Raw genomic sequence first — 21,681 nt, forward strand, 5'->3', positions numbered from 1 at the left:
GCAGCTCTGAATGTATAGTTAGGCTTGTTATCCAGTAAGAAGGGGAACCTGTCCCCCAGTTTGACGTTTTATGTGGCTAACAGTATTATTCCCTGTTGTCCCTGTATTCCTCCATCCATCTTCTATAGTTTGTGACCATTTCTCTGTCCCTACGCAGGAAAAACATCCCTACAGTATGATTGTGATACCACTACCTCGTCCTTTTTTTCATACCACTACCTTATCCAAACACATGGGATGTTGTATAGTCAAGGCGATTGGTGGTGTTAATTTCAACCACATACATTTAATTTGTAGGCCATAAAGTTCCAATTTGATCTCATCTAACCAGAGAACATTTTTCCACATGTCTGCTGTGTCACCCCGAATGGCACGAGGTAAATTGCAAGCAAGTCTTGTTAATTCTTTCTTTTGCTAATCCTTCATAAAGGCCATATCTGTTGAGTGCCCAAAAGTATTTCTCCTCTCAATAGACCCACACCTGTGGGTCTGCAGAACCTCCAAAGTTAACTTTGGCTCTAGGCTGCTTCTCTCATTATTGTTTTCCTTGCCTGATCTATCAGTACAAATTCATGTTTTTGTAGGTTTGCATTTGTGCCATACTCTTTTCTTTTTCAGATGGCAGATTAAAGATATGTTTTATAATTGTGCTTTAAAGTTCTCCACGATTGTCCCTTGTCAGCTCTGTTCTCTGGTTTCTCTAACCATGTTCTGCATGTAATGTTTTCTAACCAACCTTCACCGATTATCTGGATTTCTGCTGAGATTAAATTACACTTGGATGAACGCTAAATCCTCTGTGTTCCTAAACGTTTGACATTTTTGTAAACTTATACAAACTGGACCATCTTCTCTCTTCGTTTTCAGTGGCGAGGACAAACATGACAAATTGTAGGGGCTGTATTATTAAGGAATTCTTGGACTCCATTATAGGATTGTTCAAATGTTTTTACAAATCAATATCTGCCAGCATTGAAGGTCAGAGATGAACTTAGAGGTCAGAGGTAGAGATCTCATAAATTGTTTCCCTATGTAATAGTTTTCACGCATAAGATACGGTTAACACTATAATAGAGGAAGTATAAATCCATGAACTGGATCGTTGAACTTCAGAGTTCAGCATTGTAAAAGTTTATCATTTGTTCTGGTTTTCATGGACTTTTAGTGCATGGCAGGTCAGACAGGCATAACCCAGAGAATGACCTCTTGCTCCCAGGGGCATCAAGAGATGTGACAGTCGCTGCTACAACGTGATCCTTCGTCTCCTATTTCAGAAGGAGGATATTGCTTCATCAAATCATTCAGACAATAACAAAACAGTTTCCTTTTATTACTTAATTCTAATTTACAGGAAATTAACAGATGTATTGCTTGTTAGAGGAAATGCTATATGTATTTGCATCTGAAGAATTCTTGATATTAATATTATCACCGAAAGTTGCTGCCGAAGAGCAACTCTCATTGAGATTGTAGTTTTCTCTCCTATTTTCTGAACCGGGAGTTCATAGATGCCGAGTTGATTGAATAAGGAAATTAATTCAATTCAATTTTATTTTTACAGCACCAGTTCACAACACATCATCTCAAGGCACTTTATAAAGTCAAATTCAATCATATCATACATGAACAATAATATGTATATATTTTTGCTATATATGTCTGTATTCCTACTTATGAATTAGAACTGTTTGATTACGTGCATTTAGGAGTCTACAACCACTGGTTGTCTAAGTGATGGAAACAGTGAGGGGTGCATGTATAATTTTCATGAATGTCTTGGGAAAAACTTGCTCTGATTTGGAGACAAATCTACAACTCAATCAAGCTGAGTACTGGGACTCCTCAAGGTTGTGTGTGTGGCCCATTGCTGTTCACCGTGCCAATGCTCACTGTGTTTCCAAAAATGAGGAAAACATGAAAAATTAAATTTGCAGAATGCAAATGATACTATAGTAGTCGGGTTCACTCATGGGAATGATGACCCAATGTACAGGAGAGAAGTCTAACAGCTAGAGTACTGATAATCAGTCAACAGCCTGGTGCTTGAAGTGGACAAAACGAAGGACAGAAACATCAGCTTTTAGAGGCCATGACCAAACACCCCCTATACATCAACAACAGTGCAGTAGAGAGAATGAGAGAATGGTTAGAGATGGTCCCTCTGAGTGCAGATCTGTGATTACCTCACATGGTCAAACAACAAAAAGGAGAGATGGCACTTTTTGAGGAAGTGAAACAAGCATCACTTCCTACCAGCATCCTCAGAACATTCTACAGAACTGTAGTTAAGATGGTGTTGGCGTGCTCTATCTAAGGGCGGTACTATGGCTGTAACAGGGAAGGGCAGGGGGGCCCTGCAGAAGATGGTGAGAAAAACTGACCATTTACAGCAAAGGTCTTCAACTCCAGTCCTCCAGATGCTTTTATACGTGTCTCTGCTTCAACACACCTGAGTCAAATAATCAGTTCATTAGCAGGACCCTGGATAACTTGACTGCATACAGAAGAGGTAATTCAGCCATTTGATTCGGGTGTGTGGGACCAGTTATTTATCCATTGTTCACTGCTGTTGATTGTTACTGTTTATATTATCATATTGTATACACTCTACACCAAATATACCTGCCTCATGTACAGAACACCGCATATAATACTCATTTATTCCAGCATTCCCATCCTCTGCCCTCATCACTCTGTGGACATGTATATTTTTTATGTGTATGTGCACCTGTACGTCCCTTCCACCTCTGACATGTACATAATAATAACAACAATGGAAAAAATATTTACTCCTGAATCCTTTGCACCATTGCATTATTGTCTCAGTTTGTCTGATTGTTTCTATTGTGTTCATGTGTATTTTATACTGAAGACTGTTTAATTTCTATTACTGCATTACTGTGTTATTGTATTATTGTATAGTAACACATCCAGGGCACATCCAGAGTCAAATTCCTTGTATGTGTACACCTACCTGGAAAATAAACCTATTCAGACACACTAGGACACCTGACCTCAAGGGCTGGAGTTGAAGAGCCCTGCCTTATAGGATCTCTTTCACTGTTCCTGCAGGAACGGGGCTTTGAAACATAGGGAGAGACTCTGCTCACCCTTTCCATGAACTTCGTGAACTGCTGCCACCAGGCAAATGATACCATGACATCAAAGCTGGTTCTGCCTGAAGCTAATAAAGTGCTGAACCACTGCTAAGATTATGCACTTATACATTATTGTATATATATATATATATATATATATATATATATATATATATATATATATATATATATATATATATATATATATATATATATATATATAAATATATAGATAGATAGATAGATAGATAGATAGATAGATAGATAGATAGATATACATATATATATATATATATATATATATATATATATATATATATATATATATATATATATGTTTTATCAATGTCGTTACTCTTTGCACTAATCTATGGCATTATCCAAGGAAAGATAAGAAGTATTATAATGCATTGATTTGATGAGAAGGTCAACATTTAATCGTAAAATAAGTGAAAGTGCAGACACAGGTACAAGCTGTACTTTAAGGTAAAGACAAAATCAAAAGGTAAACATACTCTGAAAGAAGTAATAAACTACACTGGGTGTGTTTATAGATGAATCAATACTGATTTTCTCCCTCTGTTTAGTATATTTCTGTCATACGGTGTAAATTATTGTTGGTACGACTACGCCTCTGCATAAGAAGGCAAAACGAGTATAGATAGAACTTGTTTAAACATTTACCCACGACTCGCACATTAATGATATCTAAATAGCAAATTAAGAGGAAAAGAACATTGTGATCTTTCAGGCAAACGGAGCCACACTAGTAGTTCCTGGCCATAAAGCTGACATGGTGGTATTTTTCCTCATGGGTGGCAGCGACACCGTGTGGTTCAGCGTGAGCTCCTTGTTATGCTGTAACCCACCACCAGGGGGCAGTGTGCTGGAACATGCGACTCTTTTCCACATCCCTCCTCTCTTCTTCTCCTCTGCCGGGGCGAACTTTCTTTCTCTTCCGGTTGTCGTCTGTTCGTGTGGCAGGTATTTATTTTTCCCGTTGCTCGGAGCCTAAATTAATCTTCATCCATCTGCGCTTGTCTTACAAATCAATTCACAAACATGCTCCGACTTAGATAAGACTGTTTGTGAATAAAAGATTCATCGCAATATGGCTTAACGTTGCCCCTTATAAATAGCTAAATAAGACACCTGAATAGTGCTAACATCTGTGCAGCTAACCAGCAGTTTTGAAACACCGTAACACAGCTGGTTAGTGATTTAGTTCTGATAAGTGTGTAATTTATTCCCGGGTTGGGCATTTTTATACAGCCTCTAGTTTAAAGTAGGCTCCTGGTGGGCTAACAATTGGAGCTAAGCTAACCTTTGATAGCAATTGATGCTAGCATCGCTAGTCGTGTCTTTGGATGCCCTGGTTCAGTTTTGTTTTGTTTGTCTTGTTTACAGATATACCAGCGTAGAAATGGCCAAGTCCAAGAATCACACAACTCACAACCAGTGTAAGTAACTGCACCTGTACACAATATGTATTCAACGTTGTGCAAGGGGCGATATTAAAAGGGAATGATTGTATCTCAATCTCCTGTTTTAACAGCTCGTAAATGGCACAGAAATGGCATCAAGAAGCCCAGATCTCAGCGCTACGAGTCTCTGAAGGGGGTATGTATGTATGTATATGTATGTTTACTTGCAGCACTGCTGTTACAGTGGTGAAATGAGAGAGTTTTATTCTTAGCTATTCCAGTATGGAAGAAACAGAATGGTGAGTGGGTTATTAGTTGTACTGTCAGTCTTCCTGCGTTATCCCTTTAGTTGGGAGTTGTTGTCACTCGCCCAGTCTCAAATTGTCTTTGCCATCTTTGGCCAAGCTCAAGTCGGTCTTGCTCAGGCACCCAGAGTAGCAGTATGTGGGAGTTGAACCCATAATCTCCGGTATTACAAGCGCAATGCTTTAACTGCTTGTTAGTCTTAAGTAAAGCAACAAGTCATGACTTAATTTTTAAAAGCATCAAAATGGATGCTGTTTGTAAATTGGATGTTCCAGCCAGTAACTAGAGCGTTAAGGCAGTCGACAAATCACTGATACAAACTTATCGCCATCCATTTTGTTTTATCCTTCCATCAAAATGTTTTCTTTGTTGTTTTTTGGGGAGAGCCCGTGTAAAACTCCCAACCTCATGTTGCACATCAGGAGTTATACTTAAACCGTCTAGAAGGCTCCAAGAGTTCAGGAAAAATAGGTGATTTTGACATTGCTGTATTTGGAAGTGTTTTGTCTCTTGTAGTTGATTACATTAATGACAATTTATAGTACCCTGCTATGTTTGCAGGGCCGTTTATGTGAGATCTTGTTGTGTGCAAGATGCCAAATATTAAAAATGATCTTCGTATGGAGCTGTGGAGGTTATTCTTGTAGTGTTTTAAATAAAGTACGTGTTGCCATCCTTAAAAGCACTTTTAAATTTATCTCTGTTAATTTGCAAATAGATGTTCAAGCCTGAAAATCTGTTGAACGATTCAAGAAACAGATTTTCCTAAATTCTTTGGATATATATTTAAGAAATCGCTGCTCCCGAACATTAAGTGTCTATGCATGAGCAATGCTGATTGACATGGAGATATTTAGTTGTGTTGATATTTTTGCAGAGTAGAGATATTGCTGCAAAATGACACTTTATCCTTGCTCTAGAGCTTAGCTTGGTGACTAACTTCCATGGTGGGTCAGAGATGCAACAATGGCCCAGTTGATTACTTTGTTCCAAATCAAATCTTACACAGTAAACATTGCTTGGGTGATGTGCTGTAGTAGTGAGATGGTAGTTTCCTGATTGGTTTACATGATTATCTCTGAATTTAGCTTTCAAACTATTTTGTGACCGCCCCTTTACATTTTTTACAGTAGACGGCACAAAAGGTTTTATTCCTCAATCCTGTCTTGCACTATACATACACATTGTGTCCAGGGTTTCAGTGCTTTATTAAAAATTAAGAGTAAATAAATTGTTTTTATTGCATTAATCGCTGGAGTTTACCGACAATCCGTTTTTTTTTTTTCAATAGCTAATCATCAAAAATCTAAAATACTGTTTTGAAATATTTTACAGCTGCATCATATAGTGAATCTTAGTTGTCATTGCCGTGGTAACGTGTGCAATATTGCATTGGAAAAGACTACATGGGTCATTCAAACTATTCCTGTTAATATGTTTGGCCAGTCAGATGGACTTTCACTGTCCTTTGTGGCCACACCTGATCTTAGGTCTTAGTGACTGAAATGTTGAAGCTGACTACCAGATGTTGACATTGTTGATTCGGGAAGGGATTAATTGCAAATATCTTCCAACATTCAAAGAGCTCGCATTTTCCTAATGACATGTAGCCGTAGAATACTATTATTTACCAAGTATTTATACATATGTTGGATAAAAACTAGAGATGCACCGATCCCTGGATCGAATACCGAATGAATGACGCTGATCCAGCATTCTGATCCCGTCACTTCTTTTTTATTAATATCGTACACAGCAGTACAGTTACGGCTATCTAGTCACTTCAAGTCTGTGTTTGCAAAGCGTAATGCAGAACACACACAGCAGTTAGCGATGAGCAAACGCAGAGCATCATGTAGCAAGCACCTGACCGAGCCAAGTCTGCTATTTGGAAACATTTCAAACTTGATAGTTTGACTGCGACGTGCGATATCTGCAGCGTATTGCGAGGGGTGGTGATAAAGTTGGTAAATTCAACACCATAAACTTAAATAAACGGATCCTAAAGCACCATGCTAAAGAGCATGGGCCCTTTTTTTTTTTTTTAACAATGTTCATGTCAGGCCTGATGCCTTCACTCACATGGCAAGGTATACGGTTCATTCATTCAACAGTAGTATAGGATCGGTATCTGGTATAAGCTCAGCCCAGGTATCGGTATCTTATCGGATTGGAAAAAACTGGATGGGTGCATAATAAAACCTGTTCTACAAAGCTGAATAAGAGATTATGCTTATAGGTCCAATCACATTGCAGCTTCATTTCCAAATTTGTGATGAATGGAAAGTACTTAGTGTTGCGTTTCCAGCTGTTAAATGTTTGTCGGAAATGTTTTTCCCAAATGAGCTTTCAGGTTTGAACAGAATCTGTTGCAAACTTTACTGAAGGTTTCATTTGTGAAATTCTGGTGGAGTTGGTGCTCTATTCTGACCTCGCAACCATTTGCTAAACCTAAACTGTTTTACAAATGAAGAATTTATGTTTATTGCTTTCATAAATCTTTGTTCCTTAGGTGTTTAAACTGGTTTCAATGCTTGAGGATAGAGTATTTGGTGTAAAAATTTGTTAATTTTGTTAAACTTCTTGTTCTGTAGGTGGACCCCAAGTTCCTGAGGAACATGCGTTTTGCCAAGAAGCATAACAAGAAGGGCATGAAGGCAGCACGGAAAGCAGTGGCTCAGAAATAAGCTGTCTGATCATTCTCTATGTCTGTCATCGTTCCACATACACCAACTTTAATAAAGTAATGCTTTATTAACAAAACTTTGTCCTATTTGTACTGATTATCTGGAAATGGCTGTGTTTCAAGCCAGTGATGGATTATTTTGTATTTTTTGCCTCAACATCAAAGCTGAAACAGTTTGACTTTTAAAGTAAAATGGACTTTTCTGTTCTCTGGCAGTTTAAACACGTCTAAGTTTTTATTTTTCCTCTGTGGTTTTCTTTTAACATGTCAAATTAAGTGCATGAACTGCATCTTTTTTTAATTTGGAGCATTCTTTCTTTAAAAGTGTTTCCACGGGATTCTTCATAAAAAACAACTATTTGCTAAATTGTGTCCTGAGTCTGTCAAACTGCATTGTTCCTAATGACCTCAGAACACCACACATCTCAGTTGAATTGTCCAAAATGTGTAAATATACTGCTAAAAAAATTTGAACATTTAAACAATACAATATAATGCCAAGTGTTCCCTTTATTTTGTTTCAGCAGTATATAAAGTGTCAGTCTGGTCCTTAGTGGAAACCCTTAAATTTTTTCTGATTTAGAGCATTGCAGGTTTGGTAAAAGTTCTGTTTTTAGCCCCATGCTATCAATTTGGAAACCTCTGGATTAAACACGACAGAGCTGAGGATCTTGTGGAGTAAGGTGCAGCAGGAAAACATGCAGTAATTAAAAGTTGAAACCTACATTGCTGAGGGGTCTAATTTATAAATTATTTGTATGTAAAATAATGCTCCATGTTATTTTAGCAATGGTCAAGTCAAAATGGAAACCAAAAGGAACTGGTGGTAATCAAAATCTGTAAACCCTTGGTATGCAGTAGGTATACCTTTTGTTTAATGAAAGTCACACATATAGGGTTGAGAGAAAATGCTTCACTTTGTGTGGCACCGCAGTTTTAAACAATGCAACAGTAAATGTGAATAAACTTTTAACAGTTTTTTAACAATTGCAAAGCAGCAAACTGATCTTTAGGTAGTGTTCATGGGCATTAATGCAGGTCTTTAGGGTTTGGTTTAGAAGTAAGATTTTCCAGTCAGGAATATATAATAGAAATGAGAACCTGCTTTAAATGGAAAGTTGTATTCAAGGTACTTCAAAATGCACAGTTTTTCTTTTAAACTTGAGAAAATAAGACAAAAACTGACATTCACCGATACACGCCAGGGAACACCGGCCTTGAGGTAAACTTCCTTAGAAATTGTATTTCAAATAACCTTCATAATAAATACAACACCGTTCACCTCTGTCAAGGTGAACGGCGTTGGTTAAATTTGAATTACAAAATGAAAGTGAAAAAGTAATGTCCATCTTTACATATTCAGTAAGAGGAATACTACTGTGAATGAAAATGATTGGCAAAAAATGTGGTAATTAATAAACATTGGGGATGTACTTTATTCCAGCCGGTGTTTTTTGTTTTACAACTTCCACCAGAAAACTTCAGTTTGCCATTAGTTTTTTTATGATTATTTGTTGTGAAAAGAAATTGTATGGCCTTCCCAGATAATCACGCATTTCTCTGGAGGGATTAATTTCTCAGCACGTCCTTGTGTGTGCTTTGTTAACTAAGGAACATAGTTTTCCAACCTCCGTTTATTATGCTGCATTGTATTTTCGTAGGAATGAAGTCCCGCCCAAGTTATAAATACTGTTCCTGTTGGTGCAAATCAGCAAGACAGTTGATGTCCTCAGAGAGCTTAAAACAAAACAAGCGCTGCAGCTGTTGAGTTGATTTTTGTTTCTAACCGGGGCAGCCATACTGGTTTTTGAAATCAGGTAAGAAAATTTTGGATTTTCAGTCTTTAGGATTTTTCGAACTTCAGTCTTTGCTCCAGCTAATTTTTTCCTTAATATCAGCCATCTGAAATTTCATCCATTGTCTTGCTGCTTATCTGTGGAGGGGGTTGAGCAACTGAGCTGAGAGATTATTTTTCTCCTGCCGGAGGAAGCCAGAGTACCCAGAAGAGAGCCTGCATATGGACAGGGAGAATATGCAGAAAGACCACAGGCCAGGATTCAAACCCAGGACCTTCTTGCGCAAAGGCACCAGTGCTATCGACCATCCACTGTTGAATCTGAAATTATGATTTCCAAACATCCGTAGTATTTTACTTTCGGCTGTTTCCTGGCTTCATATTTTTCTCCTCAGTCTCAGAAGCCACCATTGTTTACATGAGAATTTTATTCCTCAAACACAAGACAAACAATCTCAGTCCTTTTTTAAATATATTTTATTTAAAAATACAGTTTATTTCGCTCTTAACTTGATGGTCCTGCAAATTTGCGTGCGCATTTTATTTTGAAGCGACATGTCAGATGACGTCACATCCGCTCATGCTCTGACTCGAGCTTGCATCATTTCTCGTGTCTCGGCAGCCGGTTTCAGAGAATGTGAGTGCATGCTTTCGATTTAAAACAAAGTTTCCAGTGTTGTTGTATCTATTCCTCCATTCCAGAGGAATTTGGGGGCATTTATTAGAAACATTTAACAAACTTTGCTGCTAGTTTAACTGCGAACTGACCAACGGAGCTTCTACTTGCTAGCTTAGCCTGCATGCTGACAACAAGGATGTGTCATTCCTGTGAACGGCTATTGAAAGTGATCTTATTAGTTATTATAGAAAGCAATTACTGCATTTACCACTCTGAAATGATTGGTTTATCATAAAATGTAGAGCTTAAAGGCTCTTCGAGTTCTGTTTAAAATCTTATTAGCCTGGCATGTCTGAACTAAAAGATTCAATGGACTTTATAAATCAAACACCTGCGTGCCAGACATAAGTCGTCAAGAGAAAGCCCTAAATCACACGTGGCTGTATTGACTGAAGTCAACTAGAAAAAAACAACAACTAAATGCTGGAAAAATATGTTATGACTTAATCGCAGCTTTTGACTCAACACGTTTGCTAACTTTGTGTGTGTGAACAGACGCGATGGTGCAGCCAGTCCCTGAATCCATCAATTTCCCCTCCGAGGAGGAGAAGATCCTGCAGTTTTGGCAAGAAAAGGACTGTTTCCAGGAATGCCTCAAACAGTCCAAGAACAGACCCAGGTAATAATAATAATAATAATAATGATGATGATGATGATAATACATTTTATTTACAAGCACCCTTCACTTAAGGTCACTGTACAATTGAAAACTAAAATAAAATGGTCAGACTGGTTTTGGGTTTGTTTTGGTTTCGTTTTCTCTATGTTTGTTCTTGATCTGGGCGTGTGTTTGGAATTCTAAACAATAACTGACTTCCTAGAGTTACTGAATAAGGAAACGGTGGAGTGATGAAGTTCCAGCACATTTATTGAGGAACAGAGCAGAGATCATATAGATGGAAAGTAATCGCACCCCGCGGTGCCGTTGCAGTCTGCCTGTTTCTGCCTAATACTCGACGGTGGCCTTGGCATGAGACAAAACAAAGACAGTCTATCCTAGACAATCATCATCCATGTAGCTACGCAGCATTTGGCCGTGCAGTCAGCAGGCCACATGTCCGAGTGGCGTGAGGCCATAGTGACTTCAGAATAATATTCCCATAACAGGGCGTCAGTGATTATTCATTTGAGTTATTTTTCTCTGGATTTAGAGTAAATATTTTGGATTTTTTAAAAATCTCTTTCTAAAAGACAAAGGTCTTTTTTCAAATACAAACCCATTGCATGAAAGGATGACTTGTGCTTTTGACAATGAGAAAGCAGTTTAATTAATAATTAATTGAGCTCTATGATAATTTGTTCCGTTTTTTTGGGAGGCTTCATGACTAATTTTGTCTAGAAATCTTTAAGAGCCTTTCAGAACGAGCTTCTTTTTGGTTTCTTATGTCTGTCAACATTTTAGGAAAACAGCAGATACATTAACACCCACTTCTACTCATTTTAATTCCTTCTGATAATAGAAGATACAGATGAAACCATCAACTGTCAAACTCTTTGATTTAAAAAAAAAACAAAAAACTTCTTAGCCCATAATTGTAAAGTAACTTAAAACTACACAAATTTAGTGAAACTGACATATTCTTTAATATGAAACATTGAATTTTGTTCACAGGTCCTGAAATAGTGGAATATAAGCTTTCCAACAATGTCAAACTTATAGAAATCTAAAAAGGAAGTGTAGAAGATAAAACCATTTAAATGTCTGCACTCTGCAAAGAAGATTACTGAGAAAACAGGCCTGAACGTTTCTTTAGCTTCACTGAGGAAGCAGGCTGGGCGTTAACCATAGCTTTTAATTTAAGTCACTTTGCATAGGTTGCTGCCGCACTGCATTACAATATATTTGTATAGTGCACAGATATATACATCTGTGCACTGAGCAAACATCTTCCAACTGTCCAAAAACGATAACGTACACAAAAAACTAAGCAAAAAAAAAAAAAGTAACACATTTACAAAATTGGTAAATGTCAACTGTTTTAGTTTTTTTGTGTCTGGAAGTTGCATCATGACTGCACTTGGTCTGAAATAAACATGTTCATACGATGGTATTGCTGCTGTTCTTAATTGCTCATTTTTTTTTTTTTTTTTTTTTTTTTTAAAGCAATCTTCAAGGTGGTAGCAATGAATCATTCAATAGGAGGGACAATATGCATTTCTAGCACATTGACAGCAGTTTGGCGGTTGTTGATCAATGTGTTTATCTGTGGTGTGCCAAGCAATTAAATATTAAAATAAAATTGAGTGTTGTGGCCTGTTTATCCATTTTATATATTCAAGCTCAGCCTACGGTAGAAACAGGAGAAATATGTATTTTTATGTTTGGTTTTGGATTTAAAAAAACTGGTATATCATGTTTGGATATTAAAAATGTAAAGATAGAATGATACATGGATTTTGATATTTTTATTTTGATACGTCAAAAGAGGTTTTTAAAAAGTTTTAAAACTTGTCCCATGAGACTCATGCCATGCCGCTCTCTTTCTGCTGAAAAATAATCCATCCATATGTTCTACATGAATCAAGTCACAAAGGCAACCAAAATGAACCGGAGCGGTTCGGCTGCTGCAGAATCCTGCGCCGCCATCTATTCTATTCACCTCTGGAGAAAGTTTGCAGCTACAGGACTGTATCCCAAATGCAGATTTCTCAATTTTTTTTCTCCTGTAGCATTTACAGTAAAAGTTACAGCTCTTCTCCATATCGCTGTCTCTCTCTTTTTTTCTTTTTTTTTATGTTATGCTGCAATGTTATAGCCTTTAATATCTCGCATTCTTGCTCCTGCGCTGTGAGTCCAAAGCATTCTTCATCGGCCTCCTCTTCGATTTACATCAGCTGGAAAACTAGGCATGTTCCCTAAAGTTATGCAGATGCTATTTCTTCTGCTTAATCTCCCTCTGAGTATCTGAAGAGAGTCCAGCGTCGGCATCAGTCCTGGTGAACATGTACTCCTGCAGCGAAGCGCTGTGACAGCCGCAGTTCTGTTGTTGGATTATGCGTTCAGATTGGTCCATGGCCAGTTTCCTCCCAAATAAGAGCTTAAACACAAAGGTTACCGTTTTAAAACCTCCAAAACTGTCATTTTCAAGCATGGCGTGGTGTCTTCATAACTTCTACTAGCACATTTTGCAGCAATAAAACTAAATCATAATTTTTTCCAGAAATCTATGGTTTTCTCCGTTATCTCCATTTGTGCTCTGTCGACTTGTTCCCAGTTTTCCCGTGGCTCGTCGTATATCTATAATATTACTAATTGGGATTGTTTTTTTTGCTGTCATCACCTGACAAGGTACACCTTTTACGATGGGCCTCCCTTCGCCACGGGTCTGCCACACTACGGTCACATCCTGGCGGGCACCATCAAGGACATCGTCACTCGCTTTGCCCACCAGAGTGGCTTCCATGTGGACCGGCGCTTTGGCTGGGACTGTCACGGCCTGCCTGTGGTGAGATTTTGGTTTCCTCTGACTGTTTTTTTTAGAAACAAAACACTGGTTGCTGCTTCATTACTGTGAATATTTGGAAAAACAATATTCTGTGTGATTTTGCTTTTAAATCTCTGTCATTGTAGGAGTATGAAATCGACAAAACCTTGGGGATCAAAGGACCTGACGATGTGGCAAAGATGGGCATCGCTGAGTACAACAGGCAGTGCCGAAATATTGTCATGAGATACTCCCATGAATGGGAGGTGTGTGCAACAAAATATTGAACTCGGACTGTAGTCTTTAATGATTGTGCTTACATCTATTAAGTGGTCCTTGTTTTCATTGTTTCCATCAGAGCTCAGTGAAAAGAATGGGCCGCTGGATCGACTTCGAGAACGACTACAAGACTCTTTATCCGTGGTTCATGGAGACAGTTTGGTATGAATATCTCAAACTCTTAGGTTTATTATGCAGACTGTATGAATTTACTGAATAAAATCCATTCTTTGAATTAAAAGAACACCGAATTTCACATTTTTCAGGTTATTCAATATTTTACCACAGCAAAAAAATTGTTTTTCTTATATTTTAGGGGGTTTATTGGTATGGATTGCTTTGCTTATTTTGAGCTTCATTGTTATCTTAAAAGGCAATACATAAATATGCTTACAACAGTCTGGCAGGATTGGCTATAGTTATAGCAGCATGATACAAGAAATAAATGTATTAAATCTTGCGTCGACGACAGGACTACAAGCTAAGTCCTTCCTCTGAGGTTATATAAGGCTTTCCCAACTCTCTGCCACCCTAAACATGTTTCACCTTTCAGGTGTGAGCATCTCCTGCAGCGAGACTCCCTCAAATGGGATGAATATATTATTGTCACGCAAAGCCTGAATTCACAGCACTTGGAATATATTAAATAACTATATTCAACTTGGCACTTGAGTTAAAGCCGTCCTTTTTTTTTACATAGAAATAATTCAAATATGCCGTGTAATTGATAAATAAACGAATACCTGGAAAAACCTCATCACATACCATGTGCGTAAATAAGTAAAAAGTTAGTTAAAATGTAGTGTTTGCTTCATTTGGATTTTTATTCTTCAATACATTAGGATAACCTGGTGTAAAACACAAAAGAAAAGTTATTTGTATCAACTTACCTTGTTATAAAATGCAAATAATTATGATTAAAATGTATCAAAATGTAATCAATCAAGACATAATGCAACATACTTTGATACAAGCTTTGCTTGTTGTTGGTTCGTGTTCTTTATTTTAGGTGGGTGTTTAAACAGCTGTATGACAAGGGTTTCGTGTATCGGGGGGTCAAAGTCATGCCTTACTCCACTGCCTGCAACACCCCACTCTCCAACTTTGAGTCCAATCAGAACTACAAGGTAAGCTCAAGCCAGGTCCGCATTCAGGATCCTTTAATGAACCGGCTTATTTCTCTGAGTTAATTCTGATAATTTCACTAACTTTTTGTCTCCTCTGGGATGTGATCTCTTTGGGCTGTATGAGAAACAGATTTACACGGACAATAACATTTTAATATGTCTTCTTCTAAATTAAATGTTGTCTTTTAAGCAGCGATTTCTAATTATCAGTTAAAATAGAGTCTATTTAGCTTGGGAAAACAACTGATTAAAAAAAAAGTTTGTAAGTAGGTTTCTATTAAAGAGTTTAACTTGTAAGTTTGTTTCTTTGAAAAGTTTTCTAGCATTTCTTTGTCATAAAGGAAGCTATTCAAGCTACATACCGCTTGCTAAAAGGCTGTAGTTTTAGACACTAAGAGCTGTCAATGCCCTTAATTGCATTTTTATTTTGTGGTAAATGTCTTGAGAAAAATTCAACAGCAGAACCTGCAGATTTCTGCATTCACATTAAGGATTAAAGTCATCCTATTTAAGAGTTTGTGTCCATTCTTGATATATACTGAGTCACTGCATACATTACCTGAGGATTATAAACGTTAAAAAAACCATGTAAATTTGCTGTCCCCTACTCTGTTGAAAAATCTCCTGCTTCACACATTACGCACATTCCCAAATTGGAAACGAGAGTGAAGACCCGAACGTACTTAAACTCCTTCGTTTTGATCTGCAGGACGTTCAGGATCCCTCTGTGATCGTCAGTTTCCCGTTGGTTGAGAGCGAGAACATCTCCCTGATCGCTTGGACAACCACACCCTGGACCCTGCCGAGTAACCTGGCCCTCTGTGTCAACCCAGAGTTCCTCTATGTCCAGGTCAAAGGTGAGGGAAGAACCTAAAATAATCAGTGACGCGCTAAAACACAAAAGGACTGAGCACTTCTCCACTCGTTGTCTATTTCAGATGTTTTTGTCTAAACATATGGGGGTTGTTGCACTCTAGTTATCTTGATACTTTAGTGATAATCCTCCAGAACTACATTATTTGTTTTCTCTTTAGCAGAGGAGTCTGTTGCTCATGGACAGGTTGAGGTTGAAGAGTAAATTAGTTGGGCTGATAGCTTTGTTTGAAGGCTGACGCTTTAGAAAAAGGTTTGTGTGACTGAAAGTCTGTTTTCCTCCTTGGATTTTGTTTGTTTTCTCAGTTAATGTGTGTTTTTTTTAATAGGGAAAAATTTGCACAGGTATAATATGAATTAGCAAACTACGCCCAGAGATCAGCATAGCTCTACCGTCACCAGTGGGTGGACTTTCTAATCTCTGCTTTTAATTTAGAAACTATATTTAAGTTAGAAAAGGAGCAGCTGTTGGTTTTTATTGAAGTTACACATTTATATAGAGGTTGTGTGGGCAGTATTAATCTCACAGATCGTTGTAAAAATACTACACAATGTACCTGAGGGAAGCAATAGATAAACTTCTTGAATGTTTTGCTGTTGAATAATCATCTTGTTGATGTTACAAAAAGGAGGATAAAGTCAGAGTCTCAGCGTACAGAGATGTGTTTGCTCCTAGGTTTAGCAAGGTTTAGGTTTTTAACTCAACTCTGGCTCATCCCCAGATGTCTGAAAAACATGATTAGATGCCGGGGATGTAACTCCAGGGTGTGTTGGAGCACAGACGCATTTACAGGTTTGCTGTTGAGGACTAAAGTCAGAGACTTCTGCTCTGAACCATTGGCATGTGGAAACATGGTGGTGGCAGCTAGGGCCACCGCTATGAGTGTTTTTCATAATCAATTAATCTTCCATAGTAATTATTTCAATAATCGGACAAACCTTTTTTCCATTTCTTTGCAGATTTATAATCAAAATGCAACTGAACAGTACTAATTGTACTTTTTTTACAGCAAACGTTGTTGCATTCAACTTCATCTAAAGCTGCTGCACTATATCCCAACTATTAACAGAATTTAAGGATAGATTAAAGATTTAACTGCTGCTCTTCATCACTGAGAACATATTCAAAATTATACAGAATGTGCAAATATAAAAAAAAAACAGAAATTCAAAGCTCTCAAGCTGTTGGATGTACCCAAAAAGGTTTTGAGGAATTATGTTCTAGCCCCAGTTAGGGCTGCAGATATGGCTTAAAAATGAAATCTCTGGTTTTATTATACCAAATCTGGTTGCCATTATTGATTTATTTTTTTCCCCTCCTTTTCGTTTCACCACAAGATATTATCTTAAAAACTTGCGTTTATGTCAAGCATTTCATCTGGGAATTGATCTGAATTCAAAGTGCAGCTACATGAAAGCTGTGAAACAGGCTTCTGAAACAAGATGGCGGCCCTGCCATTTTAAACAATATAACAAAATGTTTGCTGCTAGTGGTTTTACACAATGCGCTATGAACAGGCTTCACTTCACTTTTATAACCTCAGACTAACTAAAAAAAGGAAATGAGTAAATTATAGTGCCTCATATTATGGTTAAAGTTTCCTCTTTACAATATTTTGACTATATATTTTCCTAAACATATTCAGCAGTGCATGCTATTCTTTTCATTGAAGCGCAATGAGTGGACGGGCAAAAGACAATCCAGATTTTGCAAATATTAAATCTTAAAATATTGTAAATTGAAATTAATTGATTACATCGATTTATCGCCCAGTCCTACCCACAGTCTCTGCGGTTTCGATGGAGCCTTTGTGAATCACGTTGGATTGTCTAACGATGGATTCACTTTTCACAAGAGTTGCCATAGCTTGCTTTATGTTTTGAGCCTTGAATGCTTGAACGCACAAAAACATAATTTTTCTCCACCCTGGACCCAGAGCGGCAGAGAGCGGGACTATGTTTGGAGATTCAGAGATAAAGCTAAACCTTCCCATCTTTCTGTTATCAGTTCTGCCACATGGTCTGGAGTGCCCTCCCTGGTGGCGTCTCAAAATCTTATCCCTGTGTGGATTCCTTCAGGCTGTACAGTAAACGTGAAAGGGAAGAAACTTTAACACACTTTTGTCCTGCAGATCAAAACTCTGTAGCTATGCCAAAAGCTACAAAAGGTTGGCAAAGCTCGTCAGTCAGGTTCCACTATTCAGGCTTGCGATCCAGAAAATGTTTCCACTGCTGGATCAGAGAGTGCAGAAAGTTAAAGGCCATCTACGTACAACCAGCCCGGATAACATGGGATAGCGGCTCTTCCGGAGAGATCTTACCTCTTTTCTCAACATGTGCTGTTTAAGGCCAATTTCTTGGATGCCAACTCTCTCTTTTAAAACTAAAACTCCTCAAGGCACCTTGGCACAGGCACACATTTCAAGATTGCTTTGTGATTTTTTTTTTTTTTTGTTGACAGCACCCTGCACAACCCAAGTTGCAGGGTGTGACTAGGGAGGGACCTGCACAATGAACCGAGTGCCACGCGTTCCTCTCTGACAGGATTTTCATTGCTGCTACAACATCAGCATGATAGACATGTGCAACAGGTTAAATGTTTTAGCCGTCCAAGCCTAGTTTCTTCTAACTGAAGCCATCATCTGGCATCACTGGTTAACGTGCCATCATTACAGCTTTATTATAACAGTTACAATTTCATATTAAAGAATAAGTAAAATGTGAAAAACATTTGTATGTACAAAATGCTAGAACCTCTTCTACATTTTGTAAAATGCTGCAGCATGTTCTGTCACCGTGTCTGAATTCGCTCCTGCTCCTTTAAGCCTCCTGCTGGAAATGCCACTCGGCTCTGATTGGGTAGCTGATTGGTCTAAAATGGCAGAGTGCAGGGTGATGGTTTATTTATTTTATTATTATAAAATGCATTATATCATGTTCTTTTTATTGTAGGTGTAGTCATTTAAAGAGAGACCCTTTCTATGTGCACAAGATTTTAACAAACCACAAAGTAAACATGTTCTCATCATCCCATTGCTGAGATGTTACATAATTTCTCTAACTGGAAAAAACAGGTTTCAAAATGGAGCATCTTTTTTAACATATTTTTTATGTATTTGCAATTGCATTGTTAAATTTGCATTATATAAGTGTGTTTAATAAAGAAATACAGCTCTCTTTAGAACGGTGTGACAGGCTTTTACCTAATATGAGACAAAATGTCCAACCCTTTAATCCCTGCACTGATTTTTGAGGTCTGGATCCAGACAAAGTCTGTGTGTGTGTGTACCTGAAACCTGGAAATGTGGACGAACCTTAAATGAGGCCACTTAAAAAAAGCATTGTCCTTGTTCAGATACAGAAAAAAAACCCTGGAGAGGTGGCTACTGTTTTCCGCTACCCTCCTGCTGTATTTTTTTTTCAGTTTCCTGTGAGATAACTGGTGGGTTTTTAAATGGATGACCTAGATTTCTCTTTACTTGCCGTAGTGCAGCAGATACTGCAGGGGGCACTGTTGTCGTGCGGCGTTTATTCCTCACTGCACCGACTGTGCTGTGCTGCATGAGAGACTGCCTTGGAATACCAATGAATGTTCTTTTTTGGGATCAGCACAGTCTCTTCTCCTCACTCCTTTTCGTCCCTCGTTCCATCTTCATCCCAACATTTTTCCTAATTTTCCTGATCGCTCTTCCCTCACATGCACCTGTTATTGTTTTTTGTTGTTGGCTCCCTGTCGGTTTCCTTCCTTTTGCCGCATGTGTTTCTGGTTGATTCGAGGGTTGTCAGCTGCGGCAGGTCTGAGCTGTGCTGTCATTTTTCACACCACTCAGGGGAAGAAACATCTTTTATTGATTCTGCTTCGTACTGTCCCCCTTTTTTTTTGTCCCTCTGGATCAGACCGTTTGCTTTTTGCCCGCCACCCAACTGCTGCACTGGCTGTTCTCAGTGTCTCCTTTTTTTTTTAATTTTCCCCTCAGCCATTTTTTTCAACATGCTTTCTTAAAATGTCTTGGTCTTATACTGTGCCTTGCAAAGGTTTTCACATCCCATTTTCACTTATTTTCACGGTACAACCACAAACTCAAATGTTATGTTTCAGAACCTTATGGAAGTGGCCAAATCAAAGTAGTGCACAACTGTGAGGTGGAAAGAAGAGGATGCATGACCTAAACATTTTTCTGACCAATCAAAACCTGTAAGCGCATTGTGCATTTATAATCAGCCTCCTGAGTCAATACCTGATAGAACCGCCTTTTGCTGCTGTTGCAGCTTCAGGTATTTTGTCTCTTTGCACATCTAAAGGTTGAAATGTGGGCTCATTCTTCTTTACATCGTAGCTCAAGCTCAGTCAGATTAGATGGAAAAGGTCTATGAACACTAATTTCCATGTCTTGCTGCAGATTCTCAAATAGATTTAGGCCTAGACTTGGACTTGACATAAATATGCTTTGATCTATACATATATAAAACCATAGCTCTGGTTGCATATTTAGAGGTATTGTCCTGCTGAAAGGTAACGCTCCACCCAAGTCTAAAGTGTTTGTGCAGGTTTTCTACCAGGATCAAGAATCAAGAAGCTTCACTGTCATTATGTGTTACCCGGCTCAGGGTGCACACAATTACACACAACAGGCAGACACAACAACACATAATCTTTGCTCTCTTTTTCTTTTTTAAAACACAGTTTGCTGCACTTGCCAACAGCAACACTCGCTGAGGGTCTTAAGCTTACATATAGTCCTTAGGAAACTAATGGACTCATTTCAAGTCAAAAACTCAGATCGCCCCGCATTTGACTCCATCTTTCTCTCCACTCTGACCAGCTTCCCTTTCCTTGCTGAAGAGAGGCAGCTCCACAGCCAAATGCTTCCACCATGTTTCACAATGTACTAGATGGTGTACTCATGTTTGGGTTGTAGTCGATGCTAAGAAAAATATTCTATACCATTTTTGAGACTGGAGCAACATTTCTTCTTTCAAGGCACGAGATCTTATAGTTAAGAAAAAAACAAAGGATTAATTATGAATACATTTATAATATAAATCCATTAATTAGAGGAAAATCAATAAGTGGGTGATAATTCAGCCCTTGGAAAGTGTGTAATTTAAATGTCACTTAGACGGTAGACAAGATAACACATAATGTACAGTATCTCACAAGAGTGACTAGTAGTCGGTATACAGCTTGTATAACCATGTACATTTGCTGTCCCCTCAAAATGACCCAACAAACAGCCATTAATGTCTAAACCACAGGGAATAAAAGTGAATACACCCCTAAGTGAAAAAGTGCAATTCTTCCCAATTAGTCTTTTTTCCTCCGTGTGGTCTAGTGATCAGTTAGTGTTCCAAGATCTCAGATGTAAACGGGGAGCAGGTGTGTTAAATTTGGTATCATCACTTAAATATTCTCACACTGGTCACTGGATGCATAAGATGGCGCCTTCTGGCAAATAACTGCCTGAGGATCTGAAAAAAAAAAAAAAAAAATTGCCTATACCTGGACACTGAGCTGTGGCCAAGACCATACAGGTTTAGCTGGACATGTTCCACTCAAAACAGGCCTCGGCACGGTTGACCAAAGAGCTTGTTTGTAATAAGTGAAATTTCACCACTAGGTGGGCTGTTGAGCACTGTCTGTAGAACAAAACAAGATGTGACAAGCTTTGCCTCACTCTACCTCAAAATCTAAGCACCAGGCCAGTTATCCATTTCAGTTTCACTTTTTTTTTTTGTCAAAAAAAGAATACCGTGATTGTACGCAAAGATCATGGTGAGTATTTTTACAAGCTCGCCGGGCTGCAATAAACAATGCTAACTGTGTTAGCTGGGCTACCGGCTACTCGCCTCACATGACAGTGATGTCTGGCCCATTGCTGGTCAAACTCAATCACCTTGAATGACTGAAAAAAGAAAAGGAAGGTTTTGATGTGACCTAATTAAAGTTTGGACTTAAATTTGATTGAGACAAGTCTTTATACAGACGTTT

The 21,681-nt window shown here is 38.2% G+C and overlaps 2 protein-coding genes across 2 annotated transcripts in view; both read left to right on the forward strand.

Moving 5' to 3' along the window:
- Nucleotides 1–3,992: 3,992 nt before the first annotated feature.
- On the forward strand, nucleotides 3,993–7,591 carry rpl29 (ribosomal protein L29). The gene is made up of 4 exons (XM_012869372.3): nucleotides 3,993–4,082; nucleotides 4,506–4,558; nucleotides 4,654–4,718; nucleotides 7,423–7,591. Exons 2-4 carry the CDS (start codon nucleotides 4,522–4,524, stop codon nucleotides 7,513–7,515), a joined length of 195 nt encoding a protein of 64 aa, XP_012724826.1. The 5' UTR covers nucleotides 3,993–4,082; nucleotides 4,506–4,521; the 3' UTR covers nucleotides 7,516–7,591.
- Nucleotides 7,592–9,876: 2,285 nt separating this feature from the next.
- iars1 (isoleucyl-tRNA synthetase 1) overlaps nucleotides 9,877–21,681 on the forward strand; it is a 68,455-nt gene continuing 56,650 nt past the window's right edge. Inside the window, exons 1-7 of the mRNA XM_012869293.3 lie at nucleotides 9,877–9,946; nucleotides 10,484–10,607; nucleotides 13,278–13,434; nucleotides 13,560–13,679; nucleotides 13,772–13,854; nucleotides 14,702–14,819; nucleotides 15,529–15,676. Of these exons, the coding sequence (XP_012724747.2) occupies nucleotides 10,489–10,607; nucleotides 13,278–13,434; nucleotides 13,560–13,679; nucleotides 13,772–13,854; nucleotides 14,702–14,819; nucleotides 15,529–15,676 (745 nt within the window). The 5' untranslated portion in view covers nucleotides 9,877–9,946; nucleotides 10,484–10,488. The remainder of the gene's footprint in view (nucleotides 9,947–10,483; nucleotides 10,608–13,277; nucleotides 13,435–13,559; nucleotides 13,680–13,771; nucleotides 13,855–14,701; nucleotides 14,820–15,528; nucleotides 15,677–21,681) is intronic.

Source organism: Fundulus heteroclitus, chromosome 20 (assembly GCF_011125445.2).
Source record: "Fundulus heteroclitus isolate FHET01 chromosome 20, MU-UCD_Fhet_4.1, whole genome shotgun sequence".
Lineage (NCBI taxonomy): Eukaryota > Metazoa > Chordata > Actinopteri > Cyprinodontiformes > Fundulidae > Fundulus > Fundulus heteroclitus.